General features: G+C 30.4%; 1 protein-coding gene across 5 annotated transcripts in view; it reads right to left on the reverse strand.

The window, feature by feature from the left end:
* LOC105275077 (growth hormone secretagogue receptor type 1) overlaps nt 1-16,761 on the reverse strand; it is a 157,767-nt gene that overhangs the window by 41,783 nt on the left and 99,223 nt on the right. For all 5 annotated transcript variants that reach the window (XM_011331726.3, XM_011331725.3, XM_011331728.3 and 2 more), the window contains 2 exons: nt 9,003-9,111; nt 8,790-8,861 (listed from right to left, as the gene is read on the reverse strand). In XM_011331726.3, the coding sequence (XP_011330028.1) occupies nt 8,790-8,861; nt 9,003-9,111 (181 nt within the window). The remainder of the gene's footprint in view (nt 1-8,789; nt 8,862-9,002; nt 9,112-16,761) is intronic.

Genomic DNA, 16,761 nt, shown 5'->3' on the forward strand with positions numbered 1-16,761 from the left:
GTTTTCTCAATAAATATGAATTGTACCCACAAGTGTGTTATATCACTTTATTCGTCTTAACGAGAAGAAGGTCTTAACGTCTTTATTTTTTTAAATAATTCTTTTTAGAGGAAATAATTTATATACTATAAAGGTATAGATTTTGAAATGCGTTTTCTCAATAAACATGAACTGTACTCACAAGTGTGTTATATCGTTTTGTTCATCTTGACGAAAAGAAGGTCTTAACGTTTTTATTTTTAATAACTTTTTTATAAACAATGACCGCCAGCTAATGGTAAAACATTCTGAAGATCACTCAGAAGGATGACCTCTATAACATATCTCAAGGTCAAAGTGATTGGAGCGGGGTTCGTTATTCTAAATGTTTACCTGTATTTTTAATAATTTATTTAGAACAAAATGTTTTTTAACATTAAAGTTGTTAAAAATATTTTGTTCTTTTCTCATGCCTTTATGAACATCTAGAATGTTTCATCCTTTTTAATTGTGAAAATATTGCAACTGTTACTCAATATTAAACTTGAATGCTATAAACTTGAGAACATTTCGCTTCTTTCTTTTTATTTTATTATGTTTATTATTATTTAGTTTATTACTCTTTTCCTTTTAAGCAAGTGAATGTTAACTGCATGAAGTGTATTTTTTAAGATACATTTTATCTTATTTATTATAACACATTATTATTTAATGTTAAAATTTTCACAATTTTTATTTTGTATTCCCGTAAAAAGCTATGTATTTATATTTTCTTGCTCTGATAATAAATTCGATAGATATATCGAATTATTAACAAGTTGATACAAAAAATAGATTATTCACAATATAGATATGTTGTGATTGCAGTCTTTGTGATTTTTACTATATGTATAGTTTTAAAAATATGTAGTTTTAGTCCGTTCTTTTGTTTATATATATATTTTCTTAGTTTTATGTTTCATACGTAAAGGAATGTATATTTTTATGATTGTAAGTTTTTAATTGTTGGTAATGGTTACTTAAAGTGAAACTAAAACTAGAGCTAATTAGTTATACCGCCTTTGTTACATCCTTTATGTAACTATGTACATATGTAAAATATGTACATTGTTCCAAGGTACATATATTCATGAAGCGATGTGAGAATATAGTTCATTCTCTTATATCGCGAACTATAAGATGAAAGCATGTATCTTGATCGATAACAATCCACCTTTCATCATTAATCAATGAATGAGATGTAACAAGCACAAAAGTTTTTAATGCAAAGAAACCTGGCGCTGCTACTGGTTGATATGAGACAATAATGTCAATTTATAAATTATGTGAAATAAAAACGTAAATACAAATATAATAATAATGCAATTTATATAAATTTTATAACTTTATTATTATATTATCGTATCTTTTATACTATCATATTATGTACATTACGATATATACTTTATTTTGATGTACATACATTTATATCATAGTTAATCCAGCAAGTTGTTTTGCATTAAAAACTTTTGTACTTATTACATTTTAAAAATATATCTTTTAAATATATTACAATTATGAATTTGTGAATCAATATAACTTATTTCGTGTCATATGTTTTGTATGAAAATTTGTATTCATAGTTGGCGGCATTTCGTTATTTTTCTAGAAACTGTTTTTAATAAGAGTATTTTAATAAAATATAATTATGTCATATAATACTTTATTCATAATCGAAATGATGTTTTGATATCATCACTTTTTTGTTAAAATGATGTTATAATATATGTTTTTCATAAAATTAATCAGCGCGTCGTAGCGTCTTTCTTGTACCTTTTTTAAAAAGGTAAGTGCCGTATAAGTTTTGTGCCGTTTAAGTACACTTAATTCATCGCACAAACGTGTCTGATAATGATCATGATGTATATAATACTGGTGCGACTTAATGATGATAACGACATAAAGCACTTATCAAATGATCTTAGTAGATAGCGAGAGAGCTAGGTGAAGTTTCAGAAACTGATAGGAGAAACTGAAGCGTATACGAACAAGATGCGGTCACCGCAATTAAAGTTTTGTCAAATTGACGTAATCCGTAATGAAAATTTACTGAGCGAACAGAGACGCACCAAAATGTACACCGAGATTTATTTACGTTTTTTGTGGCATTGTTCAACGACTGTGCGATGCGTGGAATTTTTATTGAACACGATGGCGACGGAAAGAATCTGACGAAGAAATCCGGCGAGCAATGTTACTTTATGAGCGAGACGGGCTTTCGGTAACTACAGTACATACTGTAGAAATGTTTCAAAGGACGTCGCGCAATATACAACTCGTGGATTTATAAAATTTTGACATCTGTATCTGTAAATTTAATGACAATCGCACAACGCGCGCGCAGCTCACGCATAAAATACAGCCGCTTGCGCCGAGCGACTCGCTGAAAGGTAACTGGGATGTCAGCGGATGAAATCTGCAAATACAAATTGCATTGTATTTTGTTCAAAAAGAATTTATTACATCAGTTATTACATCATATTAAATAAAAAGAACAGTGTACAAACTAAAGAAAGAAATATTTTCGGAGATATACTGCAAAAACCTGCGTTTTTCAGTGTTTTTTGCGATTTTGTGATATTTCCAGTTTCGACCGCCATTTTTAAGTTTCATATTCGTATTCAGGAGGCAAAAATACAAAGGGAACAGGTATTCTTATTAATTTTTACGAGGAGGTCGCTTTTCCGAAGATTTACCCAATTAAAATATCTATTGACTAGTATTCTTCATGTTCTTATTATATATTAATGGTTGATACGAGATTTAAATAGAAATATGAATACATTTATTTCGTTTTCAATCAAATATTCATCGAATTAAGTATTCCTTGTATTGAATTAAATATTCGTTGTATATTATTTTATAATTAGTCATATCTTCTAATGTTTGTTAATAAGTGTGGCGCGCGTTACAATGTATTATAAGTTTATCTATTAATTTAATTTATATTTATCCTGGTTTTATCCCAGATTATTTCAGATTAAAATCAGGATTTTCGCGTTTGCGCGATTTCCTTGTAACAAAATATAATTCTTGTATAAAGAGTAATTTTTTTCTGTTATATTTTCGACAAAATTATATCTTTAATCTTGTATTACATCCCTCTCGAAGGTACAAAAATATTTTCCGACTGCTTTAATTTTGCAAGTGAAATAAAACGCAGAGAGCAGAGGAAATAATTTCTCGGACGTATTTAGCGAATTTTTACGCAGTTATGTAAATAAGTTTCTTTATGCAATTTGATTTGATTTGCATTCGGGATATTAATGATGTCCCAATTTGCACTTCATGTTGAAATAAAATTTTGTAAATTTATCCGCAGAAATATTACATCTGCGAAACTCGCGCTTCAACTTTCTACCGTGACACATCACATGTATATCTATATATACAGGGTCATCGTACATATTGTACACTATTTTGAAATGTAAGCATCGATAAATGCGAGGAAAGTGCAAAACGCTTTAAATTTAGCGTTGGTTGGTTTCAAGCTCGATGATTTTAGCATGATTTGCGATATAATTTGATTCCCTGTTTAGTCCTCAAGCTCACGCAAATGTGGAAAACGAGCATTATTCGAACGGAGAAATATTACGTATGCAACAGTGCTAATTTTGTTTAAGTGTAACTTTCTAATCATTCCATATTTTTGAATAAATTAGCAAAAGAATAAGAATAACAAACTTTAAATTCCAAATTCCTGATTCAAATCTTCTTAAACATTTAAGATTTAAGATTTAATAATAAACGGCGTTTAAGATTTTAGCAATACCGCTACATTTCTGTAAGACATGTCGTTTTGTCGAGAATGTCTATAAATTTTTAATTCTTTTATAATATTTAACGGTCCAAAGATATAATAAATTTAATGCGTACGTGGCTATTAATTTTATTGAGAATATCACACACATTGATTACTTTTTACATTTTTACTTTTTGAAAATTTTTTACTTTTAGTAACACACTAAAATCAATAAAATTTTAAATACACGAAGATTTTGATTCGCGTCAAAATTGATTTTTCGTGCAACATAATATTTAATTTAAGATGTATTTGTAATTATTATTATACTTGTGTATCATGTCTGCTGCTATAAATGTATAATAAAGTGTATAATAAGTGCATAAAAACTAAAAATTTATTATAACTTTATATAATAAAATTAAGATTTTTTTACTTAATGGCTAAGAAACATTGATGTATGAGTAACGCGCGCTCAATGTATCATGTATAGACTTGCGTGAAGTGGTTTAAGCGATATATCGCATTATGTGTAGTTTTAATCGGTTTAATCCGATTGAATGCATGTATCTGAGAGGGTAGCCACAATTAGACCATGTAGAATAAAACTCGCAATTTTCTGTTCTTTTTTTGATACCTCTCAATCATGTTTTTAAAATGCGTATTTGAAAAGGGGAAATAACTTAGTTTCTTGAAAATTTATTATAAACCACCGATAGAATCCATTTACAAGTTTAATTTTCTATGGCTGTATTACCTATATATCAAGCTTGTAGGAAACATTAAAATTTCTCTTCCCCAAAAAAGTATACTTGATGATATATATTTTTGTAGCACAGCAAATTCAAAATATCAGTCGAAGTGAAGAATTGCAAAGTTTTCACTTTAAATGTTATCTTCGAACAGATACATGTTCTAGATTTGTGTTATGCATGATGTGCACTCAAATAGCGACACACGTCGTCCACACATTTTCGTAAGAAACGTTTACACACGATACTCTCCTTACGCGTGTCGATCTGCAACCTTAAGAACATGTGGACATGTATCTGCTTTCATCATAGAGCATTTGAGCGTAAAAGAAAAATGTGCCTGCCAAGAATTTATCGAGCAAAGATCGCGTTTACTTGTCCTTCTTTCTCTTTCGCCATCTTCGTTGGTTGAAGCACATTCCGGAAGAGGAAACATGCGTCTCCTGTGCACCCGATATCATAAAACTGATAGTTTCAAGAGTCTCTCTATAGCGAAATATTTTCTCTGCATGAAATATTTCCGGCTCGTATAACACAGAGATTTGTTATTACCATCTGTTGAGAATATGTGAGTCTTATATTTTTATGTAATAAACACCTAATAGTTTAATTCTTTTTTTATACTTTTGGACTTCAAGTTATATTTTATAAAGCTTAAGCTTAAAATTTCATTGAATACGATATTAAAAAGTTATTTTATTTTTAATAACTTTAAGACTATTCGATAGGTTAAACTCTTGCCTAATTTTTCTTGGGTTGCAAATTTTTATATATTTTTAAATCTTAAAATTAAAATCTCGTAAAGTGTTGACTTGAAATCATTATATTTTCTTATAATAATACTTAATATACTTTAAAATTTTTATAGTTTCTTCAGCTTAAAATTAAAATCTCGTTGTCAAGTATTTTTATGTAAAAACTATTGGGTAGTTTAAAGTCTGTCTTAACTTTGCATTTTCAAATTTCTATCTAAAGTCTGAAATTAATACATCAATTGAAAGTAATTGTTGAAGTTGATTTAAAATTGGAATTGATTTAAAGTCAGATAAAAATTAAAATCTAATTAGTATTTTGTATTGTATTTAATTTATTAAAATCCTTTACTTATACAAAAAAGTTGACAAAGAATATTAATGTTACATCATTTATAAAATAACGTGGCTTTTAGCACACACGATGCCGTTTAGAAATTCCTTTTTATCAGACGTGACGCAACATAATATTAATTTTTATTTTTACGTCTCGATGAAGATCCATTTGTGTATTGTCCATAGATATACATAATAGTCTCATACAATTTAATTGTTTCACGTTCGAGAAAACAAGAGAACATAAAATTGGCTGCATTTTGTGCAACGAGCATCGTGAGGTCTCTTATTTTATGAACTTGACAGAGATCCTTTTTGTGAAGAAAATTATGATAATGACATAATATCGAGCACTCGCGAATATTAGCGTAGAGTCCTTCATTCGTAGCCGCTACTTTAAACGCATCGATTTGGGATAGAAGTCTACTTTGCCTCGCCTCACTGCATTTTCGCTTCACTGGTTTTTTACGAGGATGTTATCAGCCACCATTTCGGTGTGCTCTTTCCTATACAGAAGAAGAAGGTGCCGAAATGGCAATGGTGGCATATCCCTTCCTAATAAACCTCAAGATAGACCTTAATCTTTTCATGTCTGATAGGCTTCAACGAAAGACACCATTTTGATGCGCTAATAACAGTATTTTTATATTTTCAAGTGTGCACTGCGAAGAATCTGTGTTATACAGATTTCTGTGTTAATTTAACATAATGCGAATACGTCAAACAATGACATCAATATTATGTAGATGATTTAAAATAAAATTAGTAGGAAAATTATATTGTTGGGAAGCATATTTTATGTGAACATATTTAAAATGAACATATTTATAATGTTACATTTTATTTAAGGAAAATATTATTTGCGTATACTATAGATATTATTACTTCGCCAGCAATTAAAATTGCTAATATTTCAGTGATTCATCGATCAAATCTGGCAATCATATCGATGTTCAAAGTTTTTTTAAAGTTAGAAAGTTGTATAACGTCTAAATTTCTATAGGTGTTTGTCATGGATACACGCTTGTGGCAGATTAGATTTATTACATAAAGGTCCGGAAATATGCCCATCGTAATTGTTATTTGTGCTACCTTCATTTTGAAGAAGATGAGCACACAATTACAGGAAGGCCATGTTTACATCCAACTGCCATACTCACAAAATGTTGGTTTTGGATTTACTAGTGACAAGTAAGCCCTGGTGAAAAATATTCTTAAAATTTCTCATAAAACCGTTTAAATTTTCTATAAAAATCTAAAATTGTTTTAGAAATCTATATTTTCAGAAATTTTCTTAATAAAACAGAGACATTTCATATTTTTATCGTAAATGAATTTTTTTAAAATTTCTCATATGTGTAAATGTGTAAAATATACTGAGATTTCTTCCTCAGTAGCAGAGTGACGTCAGAAGATGTCATTATGGCATCATAATGATGTTTTCTGACGTCACTCTATTTATTATTTATTTAGACTCTTTAGTCTACTTATTTAGACGTTACTTTATTTATATTACTGCCATTTTGACAGCAGAATATATTTCGAGTATTATTTATTAAATATATATTTATTTACCGGATTATAGATACTGCAATGGTACAATCACCAGCAACTGAAGAAGAAAGTAATGTGTTATTTTTGTTCTTTTTTCTATTTCATTCCATGTTTACTTTGTTGTTTATTGTCTGATAAATGTAACAATATTTCATGTATATACATAGAATAAAAGAACTCTAGAAGATTCCCTTAACTTAAATATAGAAGCATTTCTTCCTTCATTAATTCGTACCTTCATATTTTTTTCCATAATAAACGACTTTTTCGATAAAACATTTTCATGTCCGGATTCTGGTGACGCAGCCTGTATACTGTGCTGATACTCTTGTAGATTTTGCGCAATCACTTTGCCTAACTCTTCATTTCTACAAAAGTTCTTCTGACATTTTTTTATCAGAACCACGAAAAAGCAGGACGGCAAATATTAGATTTCAAGTTCAAGCTAGCATTATTAAAACCTAAAATACCATAAGGATAAAATTCTTACAGTATATATTTTCTGAACAATCACGAATCGTCACAGGATACGCACTTTAATTTAAAATTTGACGAACTAATGAGATTATGTGTATACAGAATTTGTTGCAATGATCACAATCAATATTGTAATATATTTAATGATGAAAAATGATGAAGTCCTTGCCTTGACGCACAAGATGCGTACTCATTTGCCAATCTTCTTTAATTAATATCTCAAAATTCTACATGGTTGTTTGCAAAATGGTACAGAAGTGTTTAAGTTATTAAGTTTAATCAGTTCTACCTGAACATTAAAGTTGATATGTCCTGTCAGACAACTTGTATATGAAACATAAGAGTTTTTAATTTGCAATATCAAGAATCTGGTTTTAACAAAGGTTGGTCCATTATATCTGCAATTTGTACAAATGAGTTCTAGAACATAGTATCCCGGAAGTAAGTTGACAGAGATCATAGGTGGAAATTTCGTTCTACATGACGATAATGTAAACGGAGACGAGTACTACAAAATGTCGAGTGGAGAAACATGCCATGCGTCAAGCAAAGGAAAAATAAAGAATAGAAAAATAAATGACGAGAGAGACAGAGAAGGGATGGAAGAAAGAGGAAAAACAGAGAGCAAGAGGGGGAAGGATGAAAGGTTCAATGATAGATGTTAGAGAGAAAAGAGAGAGAAGTGAGGCAGAAGAAAAGTCGAGGGCACTAACTTTTAGTTAGTTAGAAAGCAAATAATGAATTTTTAAATCTACTTTCTCTTATATATGTATAATATATGATTCGGAACAAACGTTTGTCCTTAAAAGATCACGTTTCTTCGTAAAGTCTAAGACTCTAATTTTTCTTTTTGCCAAATTTCGGCTGATATTTAGATTTTGAATTATAAAACAACAGCCAATCTCAGACCGAAAACAGGAGGCTAGTCAGCTCATCAACTGATTACAACGGGCATCTTGCAATCCGCATATGATGGTGAGCTGTGCTTTTTGCTTGCCTCCTGTTTTCGATTATAGAATATTGGTTATCTATTTTGTATTATAACTCAAAATTTAAGCATCGACCAAATTTTGTAACAGAAAAGATAGTCTTAGAATTCACCCAGGAATATAAATCTTTAAGGACGAATGTTAATTCTGAATCATTCCGTATAATCACCTTGTACACATGGCTGCAGTTATCCAGGCCAACACACACAGCAACGTTGCCCTTTTTTTGGTACAAACATACCTGCAGGCAAAATAAAAAATAAAATGAGTTTAAATTTTCATAACTCACGCAATAGTCCTAACTGTTAATTATTAACGTTTTGATCAATTCTTTCTTTCTTATTTTTTAAAGATAAAGATTTTATAAAAAATGTTCACTTACCCCGCTCTCAAAGGCTCGCAGATGGCGTAGTAGCGTTCGAAGCTAATAGCCAAAATGGTAAGCACCGAAGCGTGTGCAACTGTTAGTTCTACAAATGGAACAGCTTTACCTGTACATAGAAACCTTTTCATATTTTTCTTTTGAAGAATTTCTTATTTTATCGCAAAAGAATATACAATAAATTAATATAGAATCCAATATTACAAATCAGTTATCTAATATTATACCAGTTGCGCTTTATTTAGTGAATGAAATAATGTACGTATGAATAAATTCAATAATAGTAATAAATTCGATGAAAACACAGTTTTTTTTTCTTGCCTTAAAAGTTTTATTATTTTTACTTCTTTCAAACTTTGGTGTTTGTCACTTGTATAAGTAAAGGTAGAATAGGAATAGGACAAAAGCATAACACACAGAAACATATATATATATATATGTTACGGGAAAAGTAATAAATGCGGTAGTATTAATAATTACCGGTAAGTATTAATAATAACCGCAACAATTGGTCAATGTGATGAATACCGAGAGAATAATCATTTTTACCGGTTATTATTAATAATTCCTTAACGGGTTTGGTTAAAGTAATAAAACACACATGATTTGCTTTATTTAAAGTTTGATTATATTTTTTCGGCGGGGGTGCAGGTGGAAGGTGCTAATAAAATATAAAATAAGGAAAACTATTATTTGCATTTACTTTAAATTTATTTATATTTCTTAAGCAACTTGGGTTTTCGAGGTTTCACGCAAAGCAAAGTTTTATATTGAAACTTCCACGCAGTACTTTGGATCACCTCAAAGTTTTGTTATATTTTTTATGTGGAAGAGTACTAGGTGACGGGCGAAGCCCGTCTCCTCGTGCTCTTCCATCCAAGCATATACTTTTCAAATTTATTAATTCGTTGAAAATCTTTGAATATGCTGGGAAAGTATATGCTTGGGAAAGAAGTAAAAAAACTAACAAAACTTTGAGGTGACCAAAAGTACTGCGTGGAAGTTACATTATAGAACCTTGCTTTGCGTGGAATCTCGCTTCACATGAATTGAAGACCTATTTGGAATCGTACTAATTGTACTTCCAATGCAAATTAGTAAGATTAGGACGATCACATAAAAAATATAACAAAACTTTGAGGTGATCCAAAGTACTGCGTGGAAGTTTCAATATAAAACTTTGCTTTGTGTGAAACCTCGAAAACCCAAGTTGCTTAAGAAATATAAAGAAATTTAAAGTAAATGCAAATAATAGTTTTCCTTATTTTATATTTTATTAGCACCTTCCACCTGCACCCCCGCCGAAAAAATATAATCAAACTTTAAATAAAGCAAATCATGTGTGTTTTATTACTTTAACCAAACTCGTTAAGGAATTATTAATAATAACCGGTAAAAATGATTATTCTCTCGGTATTCATCACATTGACCAATTGTTGCGGTTATTATTAATACTTACCGGTAATTATTAATACTACCGCATTTATTACTCTGACCGTAACATGTACAAAGCGGAAGACCGTTCGTGAAGTTTATCTTGATATCTTGCTTTATGAAGAACTCAACTCAAGGTATTTTTATGAAAATTTTACTATTAAAATATCCACTCTTAAAAAAGCCGTGTTAAATCAAATCGAAATCGTTGTTTCCTCTTTTCCGTGACGCTGATTGGTTATCTCGATTCGCGTTGAGCGTTATATTTAGTTTATATTACCATCGCGCGGCTGTTTTCGCGTGGAGGTTACCAATTTGGTAGAGTGTGATAATTGTGCATATAATAAATAATATATATAAGATATTATTATTCAAAAACATTATTAATATTGAAAAATAATATAGCGCGTGCCTGTGTCGTACTAGTTTATTAAAAAATTATGAAATGGAATATCTGTGAAGTTGTTAATTATATTGAGATAATGTAGCAAAAAGTTTATAAAAGATATGTTAAAATAGATTATTATTTATTTCATTAATAAAATAAGTTGAAAGATAATTATAAAGATTATTTATAAATAAATTATTTATAAATCATTTTTATATTTATCAAGTTGGTTGCAAGTGGTACAGGACTTTTTAATTTGACGAGATTTATCTGTGGGCGAAAGGTGTTTTGTCCTGTCAGACACCCTGTATATTATATATTATATTATATATAATATAGTATACAGCTAATGTATATTATATAGGCAAGGAAAGTACATGATGTAATGAAATACATAGTCATATAACAAATATTTAATGTTTTTATTGACTCATAAGTCAAATATAGATTCTGTCTTTTTCACCTTCAAAACATTTCCTGAGTTGTGAAGCGTAACACCAAGTTTTAAACCAATTAATTATCCTACTTTCTGTAAAGTCACTATAACAAATGAGGAGCGCTTAGTGCGAATAAGGTAACTCGATACATCGAATTTTCCAGTAAATAGCATTTACAATTTCAACTCGATACTGTTGTTGATAGTTAACTCTGCATACATAGTGCGCGCGCGCGTGTATGTGTATGTACAATAGACTTCCTCTTATCCGGTCTCGCTCTAACTGGCCTCCGCTTTATCCGGCCATTTTTGTTAAGATTTTTTTGCACGAATCAAATTTCCGTTGCTAGGAAAAAGTACAGTGCACTGAATTCAGAGACAACGTCCGCGTACTTACTTCGTCCAGAAAGTAAAGTAAAGTTAAATGAGAACACTGTTGATCATAGTTTTGAAAGCTCTCGAACTTACACTTTGGTTAGTAATTGTTATCTGTGCCTGATTTTTATTTTGCCTGATTACTGATTGTTTCAACTAAATAAACAAATAATTAATAAATATTTATTATATTAATATTAAATATTTATATTAAATGTTTAATAAATATTTATATACCAATTCTGAGTTCATTTTCAGATGCAAGAAGGATAGAAAAAATGTTATGGAACGTAAAAGAATTCTTTTTGCATCTGAGAACGAACTCAGAATTTGTGACATACAAGTGAATTCTTTTCGAACTCTCTGTGCTATCTGGGCCCAAATTAATTCGGTATTTTTTTTAATGGAGCTTTTATTTATTTTCTCTTTTTTCAAAAAAGAATTCATTAACTGCTCAATAAATAGACAAAAGTATTAAGTATAAAATGATGGTGAATATTTTGAAGATTGACATGTCTATTATTTTTGTAAATAAAGATTTACTTTCTACAAAAAAAGCATCGAATTAATCTGTGCACCTAATATTAAATCATCGAAATGACGCTACAATGAGGCGCATAGTTGCAAAGAAACCTACTCTTTTATTACGGTTTTCTCGACGCGTCGAGACTCGCAAAGGGACATCTCAGACAAATTGCCTCAATTCCACCGCCTTCACAGAAGGGCAATTGAGCGGGAGCGTGGTTAGATTTTTCGTTCAGAGGGTTGCGAAACGAGAACAACGCTCGGCTCATCTTACGGCGGATAGCGACGCGGACCGGAGTTCTATAATAAAGATGATACGCTATAGTTTCTTTCTCAAAGCAAAGGACGAGACCCTTTCAACATCTGGCCTCGGATTGTAGTTGTACATGGTTTGACAATTAGCTTTGGAGACACATTCTCCATCTCTCTTAGAAAGCGGAACAAAATTACTCATTTATCTTTCCATTATATTCCATATGGGTGTCTTATTTTTGCAGCATCACTTTCATCAGACATTTGACTCGCTTTCGTATAAAATCATTTTCTCTGCCTTGTCCTTTCATCTCTTCTCTCGAAAACTAAAAGAGTTTCAAAAATAATTTAAAAGCGACGTGATTACGTGAGACTGAACTAAAGTTAAAGTTAAAGAGACTGACTTGAAGTTAAAGTTAAAGGAACTTCACTTGTAATGTTCCTTGACTGATATTTTAATTTTACAGAGAATTTTAAAACTACTTCGCGTGATAGAAAAGCATCAGTAAAATTAAATAACATTGATGCAAGGAGGAATTTTAATGAAAGAAAATATCTAACAAAATTATAGTGTGGATATATCTGTGTATATTACGTTTAATTTAGATATGTTTTAAGTATTTCTGTATATATATGTTGTCAAAATATGTATAAATTTTTTTCACTTTGCTGCGGCAAAGCGATTCATTTTATTATAGTTCAATAATGAAACTAGGTATCGGCATTCTATTAGCTTTAGCGCTAATAGAATCCGCATGCCCATCACGGAAACGCAATATTTCCTTTGACTCCGTATCTATGCTATAACAATATATCGATCGACGTGTTAAAGTGTACGATGGCTGATGATAAATCAATTTCGTTTTTGTTTATTTCGCTAAAATGTTTGTGATTGAGATCGATTCCCACCGTATAATAAAATTAATATCTTAATGTATTTTAGTATCTTAATATGTATAATAGTGTCATATAATCTTTTTGTCATTCCAAAGACAAAGATAACTTTTTTAATACGTCACTAAACATTCCAACGAAATCAGAAAAAATAGGAAAAGCAAATATTATAAAATGAATGATAAAATATAGATATCGATAATCACGTTTATTAAATTTTACTTGTCCATATAATTTTAATTACTAAAAAAGAGTAAAATGTATTTTATTGTCTTGCAGGAAAGTAATCATGAATGATGCATTAACTAAATCCCCTTTAATCGAATTTCACCATGCAATAGGTAAACAGAAAGTTATCTTTTGCGCTGATTTTCTTATTTATCTTGATATATCACGTGCTATGAAAAATTGTATAGGTATGTATTACAAATGATAAGGTATCAAAATAATAAAAAATCTATTGTCTTTCTAGGTAGTCTATTTAGAAGATTATTTCAATGGTTGATCATTCGTAACGCTGACTTTTATATGCATGCTTTTTCCTCATTCTCGATTTTTATCATCTTTGCAAGGACTTTAGAAATTTTTAGGTTTCTCTTTTCCAGCCACTTATAATACATTCTCACTCTCGTATTGCGGATAAATAATTTCCTGAAAAAGGCTTAATAGGCTTTTTTCATATTAATATCGTTGTGTGTGTGTTGGTGCGCGCGCGTGTATGTGTGCGTTTACATCCCTACAAAAATCTTTTTAAAAAAAGAAACAATATGTACGCCAAGTACATAAAACGTATCGAACTTTATAAAAACAGTGTAATTCTAAAACAACCTTTCTAAAAAAGTGTATTATGAAAATTTATTTTTTCAAAAATATACATGAAATCAATGCAATTAGCCAAGTATATCATTCTTATTTATTGAAAAGTGAACTGTTCACAAATAGAAATCAATGCACTTGTGCATATTTTGTACATCTTTCGGATAACTGAGATCATCTTGGGTTATCTTATAAAGTGGCGTGCCTGCAATGCGTGCATGGCGACTAAAATTAAAGGCGGCCAAATTCGAAATTCATTGAATTATATTAGGACCTATTTTATTATAAATGCGATGAAATGGCAGCTAATTGGCAACTTTCTAAATGTTGGCAAGACTTTAAATATTTTAAATATTTTATTTTAAAAGAAAAAATTTCAGTACTAACTATGTATGCACACTTTTGGGGCGGCGAAATTATTTTTGCACGCGGGCGGCCAATTCTCTTTGCACGCTTCTGATTTTATGGCTATTGAGATATCCCAAAATGATATCTATGGGATATCTCTCAGATAAAGTGTGCTGTGTGGGTATGTCCATATTTTATGTGGACCAGTATTGGTTATACAATTGGACCAGTATTGAGTAAATAGCTGGACCAGTATTGGGCACACAAGTGGGCCAATCTTAGTTATACAATTGGACCAGTATTCGGTATACTAGCCCGATATTTGCAAAACGATTTTACTAATGTTGTTAATCTAATTTTTTCATAAAAATTATTTAGAATACATAGTAGTATTTATATGTTCAAGATTTTATATTTTATTTTTATTTTTACACACACGTGTTAATAAGACATAAAACTATTTAGATTCAAAGAATAACATTTATTTTATATGTGAATACTATGTTTCATAATATGTTTCAATACTTTTATAATAAATTTATAATAATAATACTTTTATAATAAATTATTATATTATCTTATAATATTTGTAACTGAATAACTATTGTGCTCTATTAGTTCTTTCTCTTCTACCGCCATCTCTGTCGGGAGCTCCGGACAACCAGCGACTTATTTTTAATAATATCTCTTTTTCGCAACTGAGCCTTAACATGGACTTATCTCTTTATAATACATTTTAAGAACATATTTTTAACTCATTCTAGAATATATTTTGTAGGCTATATACAGTGAGTGCAAAAAGTATTCGTACAGGGGAGATTTCTTTGAAAAAATCCTTATTTGTAGAAAATAAACTTTAATTAACGATATATTAATACTGAATACAATACATATATGTTATATCTCTGAATAATATTACATCAACAAAAATATAATAATTGAAAGATATCGTCCTTATAATTAACAAAAACAAAAACTTGTAGTAAATCAATGCGCAGAAAGTATTCGTACAGTTGAGAGATTTAGATTGTAGCGTTGCGACACAAGTGTTTACGTAGAGCTTTTTTGTTTACAATAGGAATGTGTGTTTTACTTCTTGGTTACGGTCCTAGAAATACTATCCATATCAGTCTTACTGCGTTATTAGAGCAAAATGGGTCGCAAGAATAAGGAGACTAACGAAGAAGAGCGAAAAATCATTATTAAATTACACAATCAGTGTATTCTCTACGGGAAATTGCTCAGCTCATCGATAGACCTCGATCAACAGTCCAATCAATAATTGACCGTTTTTGTATTAGAAAAACAGTTAAAAATAAACCAAGAAGCGGCCGACCACAAGCCTTCACTGAAACCGACAAACGTTTAATTCTTCGCCAAGTAAAGCTGGATCCGAAAACAAGTACTCCAAAGATTGCGGGCGAACTAAAAAATCGCGGTGTGGACGTTTCCGCTAACATAGTTTGAAATGTGTTGCGAGAAAACGGATATCATGACCGTGTTGCCAGGAAAAAGTTCTGAGTAAATGCGACTAATCGCAATAAACGATTAGAATTTGCGAAACAATACTTAAATAAACCGGATGAATTCTGGAACACAGTTATTTTCTCAGATGAGAGCAAATATAATATTTTTGGCTCCGATGGCAGGCGTATGGTATGGCGTAAAAAACAATACAGAATTAGACCCAAGAAATCTTATACCGACGGTTAAACACGGTGGCGGTTCTGTATTTGTTTGGGGGTGTATGAGCGCAGCTGGAATCGGCAATCTACATTTTATTGATGGTATAATGGACCACAAAATGTACATAGAGATTTAAAAAACAAAACCTTCATACTAGTGCACAAAAATTAGGAATCGCGGAAAAATATATTTTCCAACAGGACAATGATCCTAAACATACAGCATATAATACAAAACAATGGCTTTTATATAATGTTCGAAAACAATTATATACACCTCCTCAATCACCTGACCTCAATCCTATTGAATCCTATTGAACATTTATGGAAAATTCTTGGAGATGCTATTAGAAAAAGGCAAATTTCTAATCAAAATGATTTAAAAACAGCTCTTCAACAAGAATGGAATTCTATCTCATCAACTGTCACGCAAAAGTTGGTACATTCGATGAATCAAAGACTACAAGCTGTAATTAATGCTAATGGAAACCCTACAAAGTATTAATTAATAAGTTTTTTTAATTAAAAAAGGAGTGTACGAATACTTTCTGCGCAAGGACTTAATACAAGTTTTTGTTTTTGTTAATTATAAGGACGATATGTTTC

The sequence above is a fragment of the Ooceraea biroi genome, chromosome 1 (genome assembly GCF_003672135.1).
Source record: "Ooceraea biroi isolate clonal line C1 chromosome 1, Obir_v5.4, whole genome shotgun sequence".
NCBI lineage: Eukaryota > Metazoa > Arthropoda > Insecta > Hymenoptera > Formicidae > Ooceraea > Ooceraea biroi.